This window comes from Delphinus delphis, chromosome 3 (assembly GCF_949987515.2).
Source record: "Delphinus delphis chromosome 3, mDelDel1.2, whole genome shotgun sequence".
NCBI lineage: Eukaryota > Metazoa > Chordata > Mammalia > Artiodactyla > Delphinidae > Delphinus > Delphinus delphis.
In genome coordinates, this window is record NC_082685.1 from 106,265,164 (window position 1) to 106,286,683 (window position 21,520).

General features: G+C 34.1%; 1 protein-coding gene across 2 annotated transcripts in view; it reads left to right on the plus strand.

Annotated features, from left to right (window-relative positions):
• Nucleotides 1-21,520, plus strand: part of EDIL3 (EGF like repeats and discoidin domains 3) — a 433,712-nt gene that overhangs the window by 143,541 nt on the left and 268,651 nt on the right. The window contains exon 3 of one of the 2 annotated variants that reach the window (XM_060009191.1): nt 13,311-13,337. The exons of the other annotated variant lie outside the window; for it this stretch is intronic. Coding sequence (XP_059865174.1) covers nt 13,311-13,337 — 27 coding nt within the window. The remainder of the gene's footprint in view (nt 1-13,310; nt 13,338-21,520) is intronic. 2 annotated transcript variants of the gene reach the window in all.

A 21,520-nucleotide genomic window follows, 5' to 3' on the forward strand; every position in this document is an offset into this window, starting at 1 on the left:
ATCAAAGTATTTATGTGAAGGCAAATTCTGTAATCCATATTACTTAAAGTACAGTGGCAACACATAATTTTTAAACAAGTCATATAATGAGAGAGAATTGGGGCAGAATCCTTTTCAGAATTTAATTTTTCCCTCTGAAAGAATAAAATTCACTGAACTATGATTTAAAATGGACAATAATCAATATTTTCTGTTTATTTTATTTTAATCAAAGCTTGGAAAATAAAGTAGGAGGACACAATTTCAGTTCCTCAGTAAAAGATAGAACCACAGATAAGGGTGTTTTCTTAAGTACTAATCCTGGGAAAGTATAGCAAATTTCAAGTAAGAATTAGCACCTTCTTTGCATAATATGTTGATAAATCCCCACAGTGTCTCTACGTGGTAAAATTATAATTGAGAAATCAGACCCCCAAGTGCTTCATCCAAATCATAGAGAGCAGTTGAGTATAGAACTCATTACTGCTACACATCGACACAGTAGCTACTAAATATTTTCAATAACAAGACACATGTTGTTTGTGTCAACTCAGCTCTATTTCAATCAATGTCATTGATTGAATGGCATAAATGGCATAAATCAGGGTGCATCACACAACATGCTCTGGGCACTGAGGTCAGCTTCCATTAATTATTCAACTATGGAGGTTGAGCTATATTATCTCCACAATGATTTCCTGACCCAAAACTTCCGTGGTAAGTCTCACCTCACAACAAGACATTCTGGTTATCAGGTCATCATGTAGTGAACATTGAAGTGGGGCATTTATGAAATTTACCAATCACCATAATGCCAATGACATTTTTTCTTTCACCTTTCCCCTTTAATAGTGTTTTTAGAGTACTCTATCCATTAAAAGGCTAGTGTATGCATTATTCTTGCAATAATCTTGAAATAACCAGTTGAGCTAATACCAATCTCAGTGTTAAATGGGAAAAGGATTCTGTGATAAACACGATGACTATACCAAGGTCATGAATTCCTGCTCAAAGGTGGGCAAAACAGGCATTAAACCTGAAATTTTGTCCCATGCTTTTTCTACAGTCCAGTGTTTGTGTCCAAATTAAAGTGTACCTGTTACACATATGGGGAGGGATACTTTGAAGCAGTGAGAGAACCTGGAGATATAATAACAATAATAATAGTATTAAAACCTCTATTCCAGTGTTGTCATGCTGAGCATGCTCTTGGCATTCTGTAGGAACACATTCTCTAAAGAATTGCATCATGATGTTGTGATCAAGAACTCAGCCATACTGAATTCAAATTCTGACTGTTCTATTTACTATCTCTGTTATTTTGGCCAAGTTGCTTAACCTCTTGATGCCTTCGTTCCTTACCTGTAAAATCCAGGTAATAATAGTACCAACTTCAAAGACGTTTTGTTCAAGTTAAGTGAATTGGTATATGTAAGGTTCTTAGAATAGTTCCTGACTTATAAAAGAGCTATGTAGCAGTTATAAAATAAGTAAATAAAAATAGATAGACCTTATAGACAATTCAAAAGTTACATGCAGAAATCAAGTTTCTAAGTCCCTGAATATTCTTCCATCATTTCAGTCATTAATAACGTTATTGAAATGTCCAATAAATCCTGACCTATTATTTTTATGTCAGGATTTTTTCTGCTTGTGCTTGAATATGCAAACTGGGGCAGTTTAGCTGTCAGCTTTTAATTTTTCAAAATTTTCTTTTCTTCAGTGTATAATTTGACAAATCACCTCATTTGTTATGGGAAAAAAGAGAACTCTATGTTTTATTATTTGAAAATTATGAGTAATGTAAGTAATGTTTGCATAATTAGGAATTGGCCTTTCAGGAACAGAGCTTTTCTTATGCTTACAGCAAATAACTTATGAATTGATTTTTCTTTATAAGTTTGCAAAATGGGAATCCTGTAAAGGCATAATAAATACAAAGTTGGAATTTATGACAACATATTAATATTAGATTCTCAGATGTGATACATCAACAATAAGCTCTTTGTGGCTTTGCATAAAGATGGAATCATAGAGCAGAAAAGAACAGTAGAATCTTCCATTTAATGAATGTTATTGAGCATCTCTGGAGCTGTTCCAGACCCCCAGGGCCTAACCTCCCCTTTATCTATGCCCCCAAGATAAAGAGCTTGACCTTGAGATAAATTTGGGAAAGACTCTAAAACACACACATCAATTGTCATTACACAGTGCAGAAAATAATCATCCTGAGAGGAGAACAAAGTGCTGCAGGTATCAAGAGGAGGAAAGGTTACTTCCATTCCTAGGAATCAGATTCGATGGGTGAGATAGATTTTGAGATGGGCTGGGTTGGAAGTGTACTTCACTAGTAAAATTATTTGGTGGGAACATTTTAAGCAAAATACAGGATGATAAAAGGCACAAAGATGAGAAACATGGGAACCTTCTGGAAGAATTAGCATTAGTGGTTACCTAGATTATTTGGTGTTTGCAGAGATGCTGAGGAGCCAGACAGGAAGGTGGTTTGGGTCTACACTGTATATGGCCTTTAGTCATCCTCTTGAACTATTTCCATAATATAGTTTTCAATGTTATTAACAGTATCATCCCAGGAACATGATTCTGTAATCTCCTTTTATAATGTATAATTGAAGCATACCAACATTATAAAAACAAAACAACACAGAACTCTTATTAACAAAATTTGTGATAATTTTTAAGTAGTACCTCAGGCTTTTCTTTTGAGGATTAAATTGTACTGTTGGGTTTTTTTTCCCCATTATGTTTTTTTCTGCCTCCAAGATAAACCTGTTTTTCAACTCATTAATTATTGTGATTGTTTTCAATAAGACTTGGTCTAATAGGTAGTTGATTTGGAAAAGGCTCAGTGTGGCTTATTGACTGAAATTAGTGTTAATTTCTAACCTAGAATTTATAACCAAAAATTAATTGCTGAAAGAAGCAACTGCAAAGTTTCAAAAATAGTTTTCAGGAGACCCTCCTATGAACAGAAATGTCAATTGACATGTGGAAAATCCCATGAGAAACCACAAAATATTTATATCCATCTGGATGGACACCTAGTCCTGGATACTAAGGAAACTGTTTCAATGAAGACAAATGTTTGGTTTTCCTGTCTGTGAACGTAATCAACTACATATGAAATATATGCAAACTAGATTCTTTGCTAGAGAGAAAATGAAAGATTGGAAAAATACCTTTAGGGCTTTGCTTGGTTTCAAACTTTTGCAATTTTTCCTATTGCTAAGGTACTTTTAGATACTGGCTTGCAAGCCAGTCTGTTCTCTCTTGACCTTCACCTCATGTCTCCCTTCCCCTCTTTGTTTCCTGTCCAATCTTGCCCTCAGATAGAAAGGAGATAAGATTAGTAGCACCCAGTGTTCTAGGAATTGGTTTATAAGATGAGGCTGGAGGAAGGGGAGAAAGGAAATTAATTCTTTCAGCAGCATGAAGAAGGCAGGTAATAACGCCATTGTATTCTGTGCTAGTTAGATCTCCTCTGGACATCTAATTCTTGTTGCTGTAAGATTTCATTCGTATTGCTATGTTTTAAAAGACCCTGACAAATTTGAATTTATCAAGAGGAGGTTAACAAAAATGATGACCAGGTTGTACGTCGTGATTATGAAATTAAGTGGAGATGTTTGTCTCAGTTAAGAAGAGAATTATAGGGAATATGTTAGTTGTCTTCAAATATTTGCATGGCTGTTATGTCAAAGAAAGCCACATTATTCCATTGTTTTCCAGACGCTGTCTTTAGGAGAGTGATATGATGTGTTTCTTTGTGAGATTATGAGTTCCCTGCCACTAGAAGTTTTGAAGCAATGTTTAGATTTTTGATTGGCAGGTTGGACTAAGTGACCTTTAATTTCAGTTTGATTTTAAACTTTTATTTATGCAAAGTCGCTTACACCCTGTTTTCTGAACAGGCTGTTTCCTAGACTGTTTCTTGACAGTTTGGAAAAGTAGAAGTTAATAGTGTGCATTCACAACTTGAAAATAGCCTCAAGATAAGAAGAATGGGGCTTGGGCCCCCTCTGAATAGCCTTGTACTTTTATTCAATTTCATTGCCTTAAAGTTAGACCTGTCCACTTTTTTTTTATCAGTTGAGTTCCTTAAAGATGTTCCAATTAAGGAAAAATTTATCCTAGGGAGACAGGTTCTGAAGATAGGGAAATTACATTGTCAATGTCATTTGATTAACACCTGAATGTAGATACACTGACTATTTTCTTTTAAAGAAGGTCCTAATGATTCTGAAAAGAAAGCATTTAATTTTAGCTTCTATTTGAACAGGTAGGAAAAAAATCCTCTATAGCAGTCATTAACTCACTGCTGAATAAGTCAGTGGCACATTAGATTAATTGAGCTCTGTATAGGCAAGCAGAGACTGTGCTTTATCGCTTATAGTTAGTGTCCTTGGGATGAGTTCAAGCTACATGAAAAAAATAATTCCCCTTGACCAAAGAGAAGCAGATAGGTCCACCAGAGATATCTCAGCTCTATTCAAGGTACACCTTCCACTGTTTTTTCCCTTCATCTTTTGAGTTTCAAAAGATATTTTAATTAAGCCAGATGTGTGGATCTGTATTTTGGGAACCCATCATTTCAAAGCCATCATAAAATTTCTGAATTCCTCTTTGGAATATAAGCAGTGAAAAAGGAATGATATTTTACTAAAAGGCTTCTCAGATATCATAAATGGTATAAATGTCATGTTTGAAATAACTGTATCATTAAATACTTGCTTGTGCGCATACACACACACACACGTTATATGCCAATATTTTATAATAAGGTAATTTTCTGTCTTCAAGTAGTCACCATTAATTTTCTTAAACGTTGAAGTTTTATATTATTTAATATAAGAATATTATATTCAGTATACAGCCCTACATACCCCCTAGTGGGGTGAGAGTGATGGGCAGGGAAATCTGTTAGTCTAAGACTGCATCTCCTCAAGCCCACAGCTCAGCCATTTCTTTGTCTCTTGTGTCTTGTGCTTGGGCATCGGTCACTGGAACTTTTACTTGATCTCCATTAATAGTAACTCTATTTCAAGGGAAGTAACTTTCATAGGAAGAAGTCACAAATATAATATTGTCCAATATATTTAAGAAGCATGTTACTAAAGATAGGCTGACAGCATAAAAGAGGATCCTTTAAAAGCCTTATTTATAAAAAATGAATATTTTATATTGTGTTTAAGATCATGAGCTCTTATTTATTTAATGAAATTATTTGGTCATTTATTTTTGTTTTGTGTTTCTACCGCTGTTCAAATGGAGTCTGATTATTCATTGAAATAGTAGTTCTAAGAGAAAAACCCTGAATCCATCCAAATATCATTCAGTAGAGACTTAGTTAAATAAATCATGGTTTATCCATAAAATAAAATATTATTGTCCATATTCACTGATAATATTGAGATAGAAAATATGTGCAATATATTAAAGCAAGTTAAAGAACATCATATATTATATAATCCTAGTTTTATTTATAGTATAAATATTTGATTATAATTACATATATTTTTATATATGTATTCAGATGTTTAAGTATTTTTACTTCAAAATTCAGTTTGTTTTGAGTTTTTAGTTGATAATTTAGTTGATTTAATAAATATAATAAATATATTTCTATTTTCTAATGCAAATCTTAACCCATTATAACAATGGGTTTTTTGCCAACCTCTTAATCACAAAATCTCTTCTGACATTAGCATTTTATGTGCAGTGATTCCGTGGTTTCCTTAAATGGATGCTATCTCTGGGATTTGCGCCAGTATTGCTGACTTATCCATTATTTTTTCGTTTTTGGTTCTTTTGGTTTTAACAGATTTACTTTTTAGATTAGCTCATTTGTCCAGACTTATGGGAATGAATTGAGGGTGAAGTGAGCAGTTGCCCACACGTAAATAAAGCAGAAATCCATAGAATATGAGCCTGGTGGTATTAGCTTCCTTCTGTCAGTTGCTGTGAAACAGAACAATATAGGTGTTTAACCATCTGAAATTCACATATGATAAGCAAGTAACCTCAGCTGCATGGCTTTTCTGTCACATTAAACAGCATTCTTCTTCCAGAACTATTCCCTCCTCTCCTGTATTAAGTTTTCAAAAAATTATGAATTAATTTTATTGGAAATTGATAAATGTGAGCAGCCATTTATGTTAACTTCTGACCTGCTTTATCCTTCACAAGTTTCTTCTATTTGGCTATGAATTTTCTTTGGCTACCTTAGGTTTAATTCCCAATTCTCTTTTTAGATGGCTCCCAGTAATGTAAAACAGCCCTTAAATTCACTTACTGGACTTCATTTTCTCATGTCTAAAACTGGATAGCTTTCCAAAAATATTTACTCAGTACTAATTATGTGCACTATACAAAACTGAAACATAACCACTGCCTTTGAAAGAAGGAGCACGGATAATGTCCAGCTTGGGAACAAGGCTGGAAAATATTATTGCCATTTTGTTTAGAACTGGCTTTAGGTTATAGTTAAAAAGCTAGTGGGGGATGTTTGGAGGCAACTAAATCAGGAAACTAAAATAAATACTAAAGAAATGAGGGTGGTGAGACTTGCATTCAGTCTACAATGATGAGGTGAATTTGGATAGGGAGGGAGGGCACATTGAATAAACAAAGGATTTTTGAGGACAGTTGTATAAATACATGAAATGTTGAATTATAGGCTTTTGTAATGTTAAATCACCTAGCCTAAAGATCTTTAGTGCTTCCTTTAAGTAGCAAAATGTGTCCTAATTACGTCCCCAAAGTCTCTTTAATACTAGCTGGGGCATGAATATAGGCCTATTACTTAAGGCATATTACTTCCCAGCTACCCAATACTCTGGGAATACTTTGTAAATTACATATGTTTTTTACTTAGTAGAAAAAAATGAAACCAAAGCTTTCATTTATTCTTTATTATTTTCCCCATTTGTACCTCTTTCAAAATGAGAAAATCACAAATGCATTAATTGCTGTTAACATGATTAACTGTATAAGTAGCTTGTAAAACTCATGTGAGCTATATTACTACTAAACTTTAGAAAGTGCATTTTTGTGGTTCTATTTTAATGAATGTATTTAATTAATAAACTATAGTTTGATGCTTTTTGAGTTACTTTAAAATCACAGATTTATTTTTTCATGAGATTTATTTTTTCATGCTCTAATGGTCATTAGAGCAATCATTGTCTTTTCAAATATTATTCCTTTTCTCTCCTGCCCCAAGAAAGAAAATATGATTATATAGTTATATAAGTTATTATATATGATTATATATAAATTTATATAACTAAAATATAGATGACATTTAAGGCTTTCTCTTTGGCAAGTCTAGTAATGTAGCATAATGAAGCAACTAAATTTTGTTGAGTAACACAGAGGACTGTATTAGATATTTATACATATTTTCTTTCTTTCTTTTGACCAATATTTATTGAGCCCTGCAGTGTTATAGGTATTATTATAAAAACTGTAGTTATAAGGGTGAGCAAAAGAGGCACACTCCTGCCCTCATGAAACTCCTAGTCTAACGGAAGAGACTAGTAAACATACAAATACATACTTACAGGCTAACTACATGTATACATAATTATATTTTATGTACTACACAGTATTAACTGTATTCAAATAAATGCTGTCCTCCAAATCTAGCACAAGAATCAAACTGCATGTGGAAGAATGATAGAACAGAGAAGGCTTTGTAATTCTCTGAACATTTTCTCTGCAAATCCATTGATTGCTGCTCCTCACGGTGACCCAATTATTCTGCAGTTCTGAGAGTGGAGAACGGACCACATAGTATGCTGTCTGAAGTCTTTGGCCAGGAGAGACGAACACTTCTCTTCATACTTTCACAAAAAAGGAGTTGGTAATAGCAACTTTTAAGTCCTGAGGCTTGTCCTCATTGGGCCATTGGCCAAGAACAAACAGATCAACAAACAATAAAACAAAGATCATGTAAACTAATAAAACCTCTTTCTAAATACTTCTCTGTTTACTTCCAGAGACAGCTCCACAACTTACTTAAATGACTGAATTCACAAATTTTAAATGTTAATTTTCTCTTCTTTGTTTTAGTACTAACACACACGTACACACACACACACACACACACACACATACACACATTTATAGCATTTAACCTCTAGGCAGGCATGAATAATCATGCATACATATCATCGTTATTTTTGCATCACTGCAGTTGAATAAAAACATTCTAAAATGTTGTGAGAGTACAAGAATACATACTTCTTGTTGCTTTGCTCATAGAAATAATAAATTACATAGATAATTGTATATTTGCAAAGCATATTTGTGCATAATTAACTAGATTTATAGTATAGCAAACAAAATGATGCATAAGTCAATATGAACTAACATCTCTATGTAAAATAGATTATCACGTGCTAAGAAATGTATTTTATGTATTTCATAATGAGCTTTTCCTATTTGATGGTGAGCGATGCTGGGCTGGGTATAGAATTGCTTTAAATGGATAGAATTTCCAAGGTGTGAAAGTTTCCTTAAAACACCCAAGGATAAGACAAAAAGAAAAAAAAAAAAACCCAGGAGATAACAAAATTGTTGAGACCACATGAAGAGACTAGAGCCTGTTCAATGAAGAAGTATGTGTGTGTTTTGCTAGCACAGGTATATCAGGGTAATACAAAACTCACTGGGTTTGTGTAGTTATTGTACTTGACAGTTGATCCTGTGAGCAAAGGAGAAAGGTGAGGGAGGGAGGAAAGAGGGAAGGGAAGGAAAATCTGTAGGATGCCTTCTTCTCCTTCGGTTAAGCACCAACCCAGTTCATGAACATGTACACTGCCAGACTGTCCTGAAAAAATTGTGACCAACTTCAGAATCAGAGGAATAGGTTTATTATATCAAAATGTGGTGGTAAACTCTGTGGAAAAATTAAAATAAAAATTTGCTGAAAGTGCAGCTGCCCTCGAAGCACAGCCCTAGACTATGTATTTCCCGTCTTGCCTGCCTCAGAGATGATTAATTTCTCAGGCGTTCTAATATATTTTAAATGGGAACAACAAAACTGGTTACCATAGCAGTTGAATGCCATTAGTTGCAAATAAGAGAAAGCTCAACTAAAACTAGATAAATAATAAACTGCAAGTATTTTTCCTCAGAGCTAGAAGTCTAGAGTAAGGTCACGATATGATTCAGTGGCTCAATAATATCATCAGTAATCTAATTTCGTTTTGTTTATCTACTCAGTCTTTGAGAATTGGCTTCTTTCTAAAGCTCGCTCCCATCATGGTTGCAAGATGTCTACCAATTTGCTTCTAGGGCCGCAGACTTCCTGGTCCTTACCTAAAGAAGTGAGAGAGATGGTTATTTGCAGATACTTCTGCAGAAGAAAGTGTCTTTCCAAGAGCTCTCCTCACCCAAACACCTACAAACCTGTCCTTACACATTATTGTCTCCAGTTGGATCATATACCTACCTAGACCAATAACTGTGGCCAGGAAAAGGGAAAAGATTTACTTAGTTCTGAGATACAGACTCTCTCTCTAAATCCAAAGCAAGAGTCATCTTCCCCCAAGGCATCAATGTAGATACCCAAACCTGAAGATGTTAAAGAGAAAGAGCATTGAAAGTCAGTGAAACAACCACAGAGTACATTGCAAAGGGTTTTCTACCAGCCTGCTAATTTACTGCTGCAGTTCCAACAATTGGACCCATGGCTCTGCAATAAACTTTTTATGGATAGAGCCATAATTCTCAATACTTAGTGTTCATAACAGTTACCTGCTGAGTTTTTTAAAAATGCAAAAACCTGGGCTAACACCCAGAATTCAAATTCATTAGATCTGTGGCATTTTAACAAAATCCCAGGTGATTCTGTTACGGGCAATAAGAGGACCACACTGAGTTAAATTCTGTATATTAGATATATACTTTCACTCTCTCTTTTCCTACCATCACCGTAATTTCAGTACATTCGTCTAAATTGTCACCAGGCAGAACAATACAGAGTTGTTAGTTTGCTTTTATTTCTTTTGGTGCATGTCTTTTTAATTTCCAGGACTAGAGGAACTTGCACGTGACACAGACCTGTGTGTGTGTGTGTGTGTGTGTGTGTGTGTGTGTGTGTGTGTGTGTGTGTGTGTGTGTTATTTGCTGATTCATGAATTCCAAGAAGCAAATAGGAAGAGTAAGGAATCATTTAGGTATCATGAAATTACTTCTATGATCCTTAATTTCACTTAAATGTCACAAAATAGACCACTGTCCACTTTGAAGTTTATTTGTACTTCTGGGGCTCTTGCTGCCACCTGTTCATAGTTCATTATGCTTTGTTTGGTAATGCAGTTAGCTTATAAAGCCATCTTTGCCAGCGATAACTGAAATGGTGAATTAATACCAATCCTAACCCTGAACATGCCTTTGTGAATATGTGTGTGTATTTTAATAGTATGTATATTGGTTAATAGTATGAATATGTTTAGTAGTATGAATATAGTTACATCTGCAAGTTATGAGGAACCACCACTATGGAGATGTTTCAAAGAAATACAGTTCTGTGCAGACTTGTGTACCTGCTGATTCTAATATTGTTTTTTTGTTTGTTTTAAATATTTATTTATTTTATTTATTTTTGGCTGCATCAGGTCTTCATTGCAGCATGCAAGATCTTTCTGTTGCGGCGCAAGGGCTCTTAGTTGTGGCGTGCAGGTTTTTCTCTCTCTAGTTGTGGTACACAGGCTCCAGAGCACATGGGCTCTGTAGTTTGCAGCATGCGTGCTCTCTAGTTGAGGCATGTAGGCTCAGTAGTGGTGCATGGGCTTAGTTGCCCCCCTGGCATGTGGGATCTTAGTTCTCTGACCGGGGATTGAAACTGCATCCCCTGCATTGGAAGGCAGATTCTTTACCACTGGACCACCAGGGAAGTCCCTCTAATATTGTTAATTTGTTACAAACGTGCTTTCAGGTATTATAGCCTCAAGTGTAGGGTAGTACACCCCAGGAGCTTTGGCTTTAAGACTATCTAATTGCTATGACTCCTGTAAGTTTAGAATTGTCTTTACTTCTGTGCTTGCTAGTCCTTTCCTAAAATTTCTTGCTTATCCATATATAATGGAGGAATAAAGTCTTAGCCCTTGTGATATTTCTTTCTTAGGCATCACAGGCTTGGTATGTTTTGTTTAACCTCCTAGTCAGTCCCTCTCCTGCCTATGTCTATTCCTGGATTGTAAGGGACTTGAAGATGTTTCCAAGGGACCACTTCATTTCTTAAAGGGATTTCTCCTGTGGCCCTTACATCCAGTTTTTGTTTTTGTTTTTTCTCTTAGGCTAAGTCCAAGAAACATTATCTGAAATCTAGCCAGTCCTTATTCCATGATCCTTTCTCCCATTTCCTTTTCTCTTTTAGTGGATACTGAATTAGCACTTTGTGAGACAGTAAAGCACAGTAGAAAGAGTTTGGTTTTAAAGTCACGTGAGCTTGAATTCACACTGACCTTAGACAAATTGTTCAGTCACTCTGAATCTCTGTATCTTCATCTATCAAATAAGAGTACATTTCATCTCATCAGTTGCTTTATAAATTCAGTTCACATACACAAAGTGACCAGCTATACGTGTAAGCTTTTTTATTCTTGTTCCTTTTGAATCTCCAGACTTTTACCAGCAATGACCCATCTAAGTCAGCACTTCTACAAGCCCCTGTGGTATTTTCCTAAAAGGGAGTTCCTGGAAGCTACCAACAGTTTTCTTCTTTGAACATGTTGTGAAGTACTTTGGACATGATAAAGCAGCAAACAGCTTTTAAATATTTATGTTCTCCACACCATGCATGCCAAGTGTGTTTGCTCTATTTTTTTCTTTTCTTTTTTTTTTTTTTTTTTTTTGGTGCCAAGGAGACAAGCCAAACAGTGTGAGAGGAAAATACTGTCAGGACACAAAGTAAGCTTGTCTAATGTGTACTCTGTGCAGATGTAACCCTAATGGAAAATAGTGGAGACTGCTCCCTAGTTACACAGTGATACCTTGAGGAACAAATCACCTGGAAACAAAACTCCTTTATAAGCAATTCAGCTGAGTAAATTTTTATTTTAAAACTTCATGAATCAAATGAAGTAGTACTGGCTAGAGTAATATAATTCAACAGTAATATTCTGATAAAGCTGCAATTGTGCACAGAGCAGAAATATCTTCTCACAGAGCATGTCTGTTAGTATAAAGATGAAGACATGCATTCTAGGCAAAATTGTGACGCTATTTCACTTTTGCAACACCATGCTCCATCCTCCACATACACGCAGCAGATTATTACCCTTGGAGTTGTGCTGCTCTCAAAAATGTCCCCTTTTAAAGAAGGAATCAAAATGATTCACACTTTGAGTTATAGTTCATGTTACATTATATTGATTACTTAGTCGTGTCTCAATCCTGGCTACAAGTTAGTACCATTGAGAGAGACTCTGACTCAGTTGGTTTGAGGTGGGCCCAGAATTTGGCAATTCTTGTATAGATGCGGGGTTATGAACCACTGCTTTAGCATAAAGTTATGTTCTTGTAGTGTGACCTCTCCTTTTGTAATATCCATGCTTATCCATGTGTGCTTGGGGTCAACCTTTAAAATGCAGGTTCCTGTGGCTTCAACACAGAATCACCACTACTGAATCTTGAAGTTTGTGGTACACATGAGTTGAGTGTGTTTGTGTGTGTATGTGACGGGGAGAGAGAGAGAGAGAGAATCTTTGTGTTTAACCAACACTCATAGCGATTCTGAGTCACTCTAAGGTTTAATAATTCCTACCTTTTTATAATTTCTAACTCATGGAACAGAATTTTTGACTGTCAACAATACCTTTTAATTCCTCTTTGCTAATAGAAAATTCCCACAAAGTGGATGGTTGGGGTATTTATGTTATATACAATTTATATTTTAAACAATATTATTTATAATAATTATAATAATTTCCACTCAAGCTAAAAAAGTTCAACCTTGTTTGCAAAAGGACAGAAAATTCAAATTCAGACAACCAAATGGTCTTTTCTAATGCTTGCTTATTTTAAAGTATGAGAGTTTTTAAATGTTAATTTAATGTAAGTACTATCCATTTATCTGTCATTATCTAATTATCTAATGAAAAATATCTAATGTATATACAAAATTTCAAGTCAGAGACTTTTAGTCATTATTTAGAAATGTGAAATATATTTATGTTCAATCTCAATTTCTCTTTCTCTCTCTCTGCCCCATCTCTCTCTCCCTCTCACCTCACTCCTTCCCTCTCATCTCACTCACTCCCTCTCTTTGTTCCCACCTCATCTCTTTTCCTCTATCATAGCATCAGATGAAGAGCCAACTTCAGCAGGTAAAGTTCCTATGCTGTAAAGATTATTCCTATTTATTTTAATGCCCTTAATAATATAGACCATTTGAAATGTATTTGTTCAGGTTTCAACCACAAAACTGGCACAGTTTTATTTATTTACTTTATTTCTTGAACCCATTATGCAGTCCCAGACTAAATGAAATTTGTTATGAGTTTTAAATAAAAAGAGAAAATAATTGAAAATGAACTGTCACAGAGGAAATCATAACACAAAAAATCACATCACTATTACAGAATAAGGAAATTTGGAAAATTAAAACATTGAGAAAAATGCCAATAAGTAATAAATGGGGAGAAAAAAACTAAAATGATAAAATGCAGAAAAATAATAAAATGAGGAGACTGAAATTAAAAAGAGGAAAATGATAGGCTTCCCTGGTGGCGCAGTGGTTGGGAGTCCGCCTGCCGATGCAGAGGACACGGGTTCGCGCCCCAGTCCGGGAAGATCCCACATGCCGTGGAGCAGCTGGGCCCGTGAGCCATGGCCGCTGAGCCTGTGCGTCCAGAGTCTCTGCTCCGCAACGGGAGAGGCCACAACAGTGAGAGGCCCGCGTACCGCAAAAAAAAAAAAAAAAAAAAAGAGGAAAATGATAAAACATACTTTCAGAAATATGACTTACTATGGTAGAATACTGCATTATCAAATACAACTGACATTGAATATGATATTCATTTAAGTTTAAGGATAAAAATGTTTTTGCCTCAAATATTCACTTTCGTTAAGAAAATAATTTTTGCAGTTATAACTTAATGATACTGAAACTTGGCATCATGACTGTGCTTCTCATCCATCTAATCAGCATTGATCAAGAACAGGCTCAGGTCTGAACTAAATACTGTGAGGAATGCAAATGGTAGAGAAGGCATGGTATTTTCAACTTGGTTCTAGGACAGTGGGATGGATCAAAGACCAGGCACATTTATAAGGAGAAAGCAGGCACCACAGCCAATCTGGTTAGCAAATAATAAAAGGCCCAGGCTAGCAGACTAGCAACATCAACAAAAAGGGATAAAGCCCTCCGTCTCAGGTTACTGAAGCTAATGGACAAAAATGGGGCTTGATTGTATAGAAAATGGGGAATGTAGCCCAGTTATTGGAACTCAGGTACAGAATAGGGTCTTTTCAATTCATAGACCTAACTTATTTCAATTGGTAGGAGACTTCTTGATTTCTACGTTCTTCTAGAACTGGGCAGGGATTTTTACCTGTAAAAGTGGTTCAAAACATCAAAAATTCAATGGAAGAAAATGAAATAGACATCTTAACAAATATCTTTGGTAAACTCCAAGGATGCCATATTGCATTATACTCATTATCACTGCCTTGAAATGGAATCACAGAACATAAACTCTCAGTTAATGTTTCATTTTCATAATATTGTTAGGTAGTTTATAACCTGATTTGGATGATAAGAACTCCCTATAATTTTCTCCTACTCTAGTCAGTATTATGTAGCCTATTTTTAGGAACAACCTAATCACATGACTCAGTAGCAGACTTATGTGTTGTTATGAGTTTCCTCCGCCTAGTTTCTGACTTCTTTTTGCCCTGACTTGAGGCTTTAGTGTTGACAGCGTTGCTCAAAGACTCTGTCTTTCTCAGCCTTAGTTGAATTTTCTCTTGGTGTGAGTACCAGGCCTTGTGAGCCTATGCTTTTCTAGAGCAGTTTCATTCCTCTAATATTCTTACACCTCATTCCTAGCTATGTTGCCTGCCAAGCAGTTTTGGTGACTTTGCAAAAGAATTATTATTTTTGCATGATGAAGATTAATTTTAATTTAATGTAAGTAATACATATAACTATTTCTTGGTGTAATTTTCTTATTTTAAAATTATTTTAATAATTTCTCTGCTTATTAAGAAACTCTTTTGTAAATGCAACTGAACATTTTTCCCCAAATATTTATTTGACTCTAGAGTGATCTGAACATCATAGAGTTTAAATTATGTTTCTAAAATAGTTTTGTTTTCATATATGACCAGATGTTTTTGTTGTGATTTTAGCATAGATGATTAGAATAGAGCAAATGTATTAAGTAATATTTTAACTAAATAGTTTCACATACAGATTACATTAACATTAAGAAAATTTGCATTTAGTAAAGCAGACATTCCTTTTATATAAAACTGCCAATGGGAGCCAAATGTTCGTCCGTTAATTTTATCAAAGTGTATAATAAAAAGTATTATTGTGTAGTTGTATTAAAACTTTTGACAAGGTATTATGAGATTTATAAAGGCTTGATTTCATAAGGAATATGAATAATCGTGGAAAGTGGATTGGGATTTTGTTTTAGCATTTTTTTGGTACTTCTTGCCCCCAATTTTTTCAGCAAATATTTTTCTCAATTAAATATTTATTATTCTGTTTATGTGTCTTTTTCAGTAATATTTATCAAAATATATCTTATTTTAAACTGTTACCCAAAATATATTTAATATATTGTTGATAGTCTCTGTTTTTACTTTCATCTCCTTCCATCAACAGTTTAGCTAGAATGATCTTTCCCAAACTCAGACTCCTTTAATTTATCTTTTTGATCCTTCTTTAATTTATCTTTCTTTCTGTTATTTCTCCATTCTGTTTAAATTATCAGTGAAATGCAATCATCTGTTTGCCACAGAAATTGTACCTGAATTAAACTTTCATATGTCCCCACATGATATCTTTATCAGTTTCACATTCTTCCTTCAGCTTCATGGCATAATTGGACTGTAACTTCTTCTAATAATACTTCAGTTTCTTTAACTTAAATAATTCAGATATTTCTAATAGATCTGCTACTCCTCAAAGTTCAACAGTAGAAGGAATAAAGTAAATGGGGGTGTTTCTTGCTGCCAGATAGTCACAGGCTCATGATCACCAGTTGTTAATATATGAACATTATAAGTTATGAATACTATAAGTTAAAATTAATATTTTAAAAAACAAATATATACATGGTTTATCTAAATGTGCAGGTGCCTAGTGGATACTACTGAATGATACTATTTATTAAATATTTGCAATGTATGGATAATATATAGCAAATCTAAGTTATTTTTACCCCAGAGGTACACAGAATTGGATTAATTATAATTCAATAATCATGAAAAATTCTCATTGTCCAGAATATTTTTTAGAGAAAATAATAGGTTTCTGTCTGGACTAGCATATAGTATAAAAAAAATTAGAAAGAGACAATATAACTCTGAGAAAATTAATGAGATATTAGATAGTGTTTTACTTGTGTTATAATGCTGCAAAGTGATTGTGCTTTTCTCTTTACAATAGAGTATATTTGATTTGACTTATATTTAGAATTTTTATAACTGCCATCATTAAAACAGACAAGTGATTCCTCTACTCTGTTACCATATGTTTCTGTTTACAATATTTTTATGCTTCACTCTGTCCTTAGTCATTTTTTCAAATATACGTAATTTCCCTTATTTGAACCTCTAAATTGCCATGCAAAAAGCAAGTGCTTAGTAACTGCTTTTTTGGTGTTGATTTATAGAGGGGATGCATAATATGTCACATCTGTGTTTCTACTCATGGAGATGTATCCCCTTATTGAATATGGAGCATCCATTTGTTAATTATTTTCATCTTCAAATGTTCTGATGGGATGCATTAGCCCAGAGCAACATGTTTGTAGTATCTGGGTTACTAGGGCAGTTTCACCCAACACCTGTTTCTGTAACTACCAGAAGCTTCTTCTTATTTATCTTAGTTGAATCTTATGTTCAGGTATTTAAACATCTATCATTGAGTACAAAAACACATCTATGAACTGTACAAGAAATTCCTTCAAACTAGGTTATATCCTAAGATCTAATTATAAACTAATGAGATTCATTCTGTTAAAGAAACCATAACAGATACCGTACCTCCAAATGAGTCATGTTTAGAGGTGATAGATGTAACCCAATTATGTTGCTGTTGCTCAAATAATTTTGGTAACTCTCTTTTGAAATTTCCTTCAGATATTGCAACATCAGTTATTCCCTTTTATAGTCTCAGAACTGTGCTACTATATTCATCAGACACTGGTCTAAAAAATAGGCCTTGAAAAACAAAGATTTGCAAATATTAAGAGAGTGCATGTGTGTGTGCGTGTGTGTGTGTCTCTGTAGGTGTAAGGCACAGATCCGTTTATAACTTTAATAACACTCTTTAATAGAGTTAAGTCAGTGGCTGCTTCTCCCATGTTGCACAAATCCAATTTCTATTTATCTTCTATTTAAATTTCATAATAAGGAGAGATTTGATAAACTGATTACACCAATGCCTTTGTCTGTGTTCTTTAAGAAATTAAGACATTTACATTAGAAAATTGACTGCTACAAATGAACTAATCCATATAAAATTTAATTTATTAACTCTAAGGTCTATCAAATTAGGCTTATTGTCATATAAATTTCTTCATTCCTCTTTATTTTTTTGTCTTATTAGCTATTATTTTACCTCTCTATAAATGCCATTTATTCATCAAATTAATGAAATCATTATAAGAATTAAAAGAGGACTAGAAATGGAAAATGTTACTGAATGGGATCAATCAGTCCGAAAATGACACAGTTGAGATACTGTAGCTGTACAATAGATCAGTGGCTAAAATTAACAACATACTATTTTTTGTTTATACCACCTCAGAAGCAAATCTTGATTTTTTTTCTTTTTTTTTTTCTTCTCTTGCTTAAAGGGAGATTTTTAATTGCTCTAATTGTCATTTGTCATTTTTTAATATCAAAGAAAGAAACTGAGTTTGAATTTGTATAAAAGTAGTTATTAATACTGTTAGCTCATATACTAACAAAAAATATGATTAGAAAAAATGGAATTTTCAAATGAATGTAAAAGGAAAATCTTTTTAGCAATCAGCTATGTTAAAACACTAAAGTGCAAAAGCCATACTGTTCTTCACATGTTTATAAAGTTAAAATTTCATAATTTACTTAAATGTAAAAGTGCATTTCTGGCCTATTAATATCAGATCCCAATTGGTAGTGATGATACAGGTTACTGCCTAGATACACTAGTTTATAGTAGGCTCTTGTGACCTCTGTGATGCCCATCAGAGGTGGAGACAGTGTTGATTCAGCACAGCAGAACTTCATCATTTTTACTAGCTCCTTTTAAATCTTTTAGTATGTTTAATCTTTTAAATGATCAGTTTGGCCACTGAGGAACTACACCTAAGAACTAATAATCTATACATATAATAGAACATTGACTAGCAGTAATAAAAATTTAAGGCTATGTTACATATATATATATTCATAGTTTTATAAACAAACTATATATATAGTTTAAAACAAATATGTTATACATCTGTGCAGCTAAACACAGGATGCAGTGATTAGATATTTTCCTCTTGGTTTTTGTTGTTGTTGTTGTTGTTGTTGCAGTACCCGGGCCTCTCACTGTTGTGGCCTCTCCTGTTGCAGAGCACAGGCTCTAGACGTGCAGGCTCAGGGACCATGGCTCACGGGCCCAGCCGCTCCGCGGCATGTGGGATCTTCCTGGACCGGGGCACGAACCTGTGTCCCCTGAATCGGCAGGCAGACTCTCAACCACTGCACCACCAGGGAGGCCCTCTCTTGTTTTTGAAATACTCAGTCTTAGTCCTACAAAAACATTACTTCTGTTTATGGTGGATTTTGTGATTTTCTTAATTATGCTACAGACTCTTTTATATCTCTTTCCTGTTTTCTTATAGAATTTAATTCTGCATGGCAGACTATGCTCAATTACTCTACAACTCATGCTTTTGAAAAGGAATGATATCTAACCATATTATTCTCTAATGAGCGTAACACTTGTGCATTTTGATCTTAGAACTTTATTTCCTTGGTGGTCTAAAGTAAAGCTTCACATCCTCATTTTTGTTCACCTTACATTTGTTGCAAATTTTCCCCTTTTTTATATAGACATGCCTATTTTCCCTTTAGTGCCTGGAGCAACCTTTCTAATTATATTGTCAAGTATATTCTTGTTCATAAGTATATGCTAAGCAGGCTTAAATATTAAAAACCAATATATAAAACTAAAAAGTTTATTGCTATAATCTCTAAAAAATAGAAAGAAGTCATTATTTGTAGATTCTTAGTGGAATAGGGAAGAAATCATTACCTCTAAAGATTTATCTTTGGTCAGTTCACTAAGACATTCGTTAAAGAACAAATACTGCTTACTTCTTTTTTAATAAAACAAAACTTCCTTATTGATAGATTATTTGATAGTGACATTGAATTGTGAGAAAAATAGTTGGTTTTTAAATTTCTGTTATATGTAGATAGTATTTTTCTTATTTCATATTTAAGAAATATTCATATTTAAGATAAACTTAAAAATAGTAGTAAAGGTATATACATGGAAAGGAAAAGTATATCTGTCAGTGTTCTCTGGAGGAGCAGAATCAAAAGGCTATACATGTATATAAAATAAAGAGATTTATATTAAGGAATTGGCTCATGTGATTGTGGGGCTGGCAAGTCTGAATTCTATAGGGCAGGCTGGCTGAACTCAGGCAGGAGTTCTGGTTTACAGCCTTGAGGCAAAGTTTTTTCTTCTCAGGGAAACCTCACGTTTTGCTTTTAGGGCCTTCAACTGATTGCATGAAGCCCACCCATATTATTATGGAGGATAATCTGCTTTACTTAAAGTCAACTGATTGTAGATGTTCATCACATTGACAAAATACCTTCACAGCAATATCTAGGCTAATATTTGACCAAGCAACTGGGTACCACAGTCTAGCCAAGTTGACACATAAAATTTAACAATCACAGAAAGTGAGTAAAAATTATATAAACACAAAATATTTTAATTTTCAACAAACCTATTTCAGGAAAATAGACCAAGTATAATTTGCAATGTTTAATAACAATGCATGTTGCCCCACTATCTGTGTACACTTAGACTTCAAGCCTTATTTAATTTCTAGTACTCCTTGCATTGGATGGATTCATCTTTAAGGCCATCTCAAATTGTCTGGGTCAATATTTTTGCTGTCCCAAGTTTCACCTCAAGTTTATTATGAATAGAGCACTGAGAAGTATTAATTTAATATTCCAGGGATTTGTTGGCTCAAGGAAGGCATTAAGCATTCCCGTTCATGATGGGTAGGATAAAACCCCATGTACCCGAAGGCCTGAACCTATGCCTTTAGGTATTTTTATCTTCAGATAAATAGCTGTCTCCTACCTGTACATTATTTTCCTTTTACAGATTTCATTTTCATCATCTGTAAAATGGATTAAGAATAGTGCCCACCTTAAATGCTTGATGGAAGGATCAAGCACGATGATACATTAAAGCGTTTATCACATCATGCCCATCCTATAATAAGTACAAGGAATCTAAGCTGTTCTTTTACTTCTATTATCATCAGTGTTGTTTCCCATATTATTGTTATTGTTATTTTGATTATGATTATTTGTCAGGCAATGTGCTAAGTATTTTAGGTGCAGTTTTTTAATTTAATTTTCACAATAAAGCAATGAAGCTAATTATATATATATATATTCCTACTTAAAGAGGAGAACACTGAATTTTACAGCATAAAGAAATATGCCCAAGGTTACATAATAAGCAAGTGACAAAAGGAGGATTCAATTTCAAGTTTCTCTGGTGAAACTTGTACTTATTTTAATGAAGCAAACTGCCTTTTATTCACTTATAAATAGTTTTAAATAACATATATTTCTTTCATTTGTAAAAGTAATGCACAGTTATTCAAGTTTTTTGTCATGCATATGTTATAAAGCTGTACCTAATAACATGCAAAATTTTACCTATTATTTTAAATGATAATCTGATTACTATAGTAATTTTATGGACCTTGTAGACAATTTTAAAATAATAAAATAGGAAATGGAAATCCTTCTGACTACCTTCATCCATATTGAATATTTGCATTTTCAGAAGACATTCTGCCTCAATCTAGTTGCTCTTACAGTCTTCTCCATCTCAGTGGCTCAGTCCAGATCTTCAGGGTCAACTTTGATAACACCCACTACATCCCATTCTCACCAGACCCTTTTAGCCTCTTCTTACAAAATATACCCAAAATCTAATCACTTCTTGCCGTCACATATACCATCACCCTTGTCGAAGTCACCATCTTCTCACACTTGGCTTATCATTCAGTAACCTTCTGAGTGATCTTCTTCT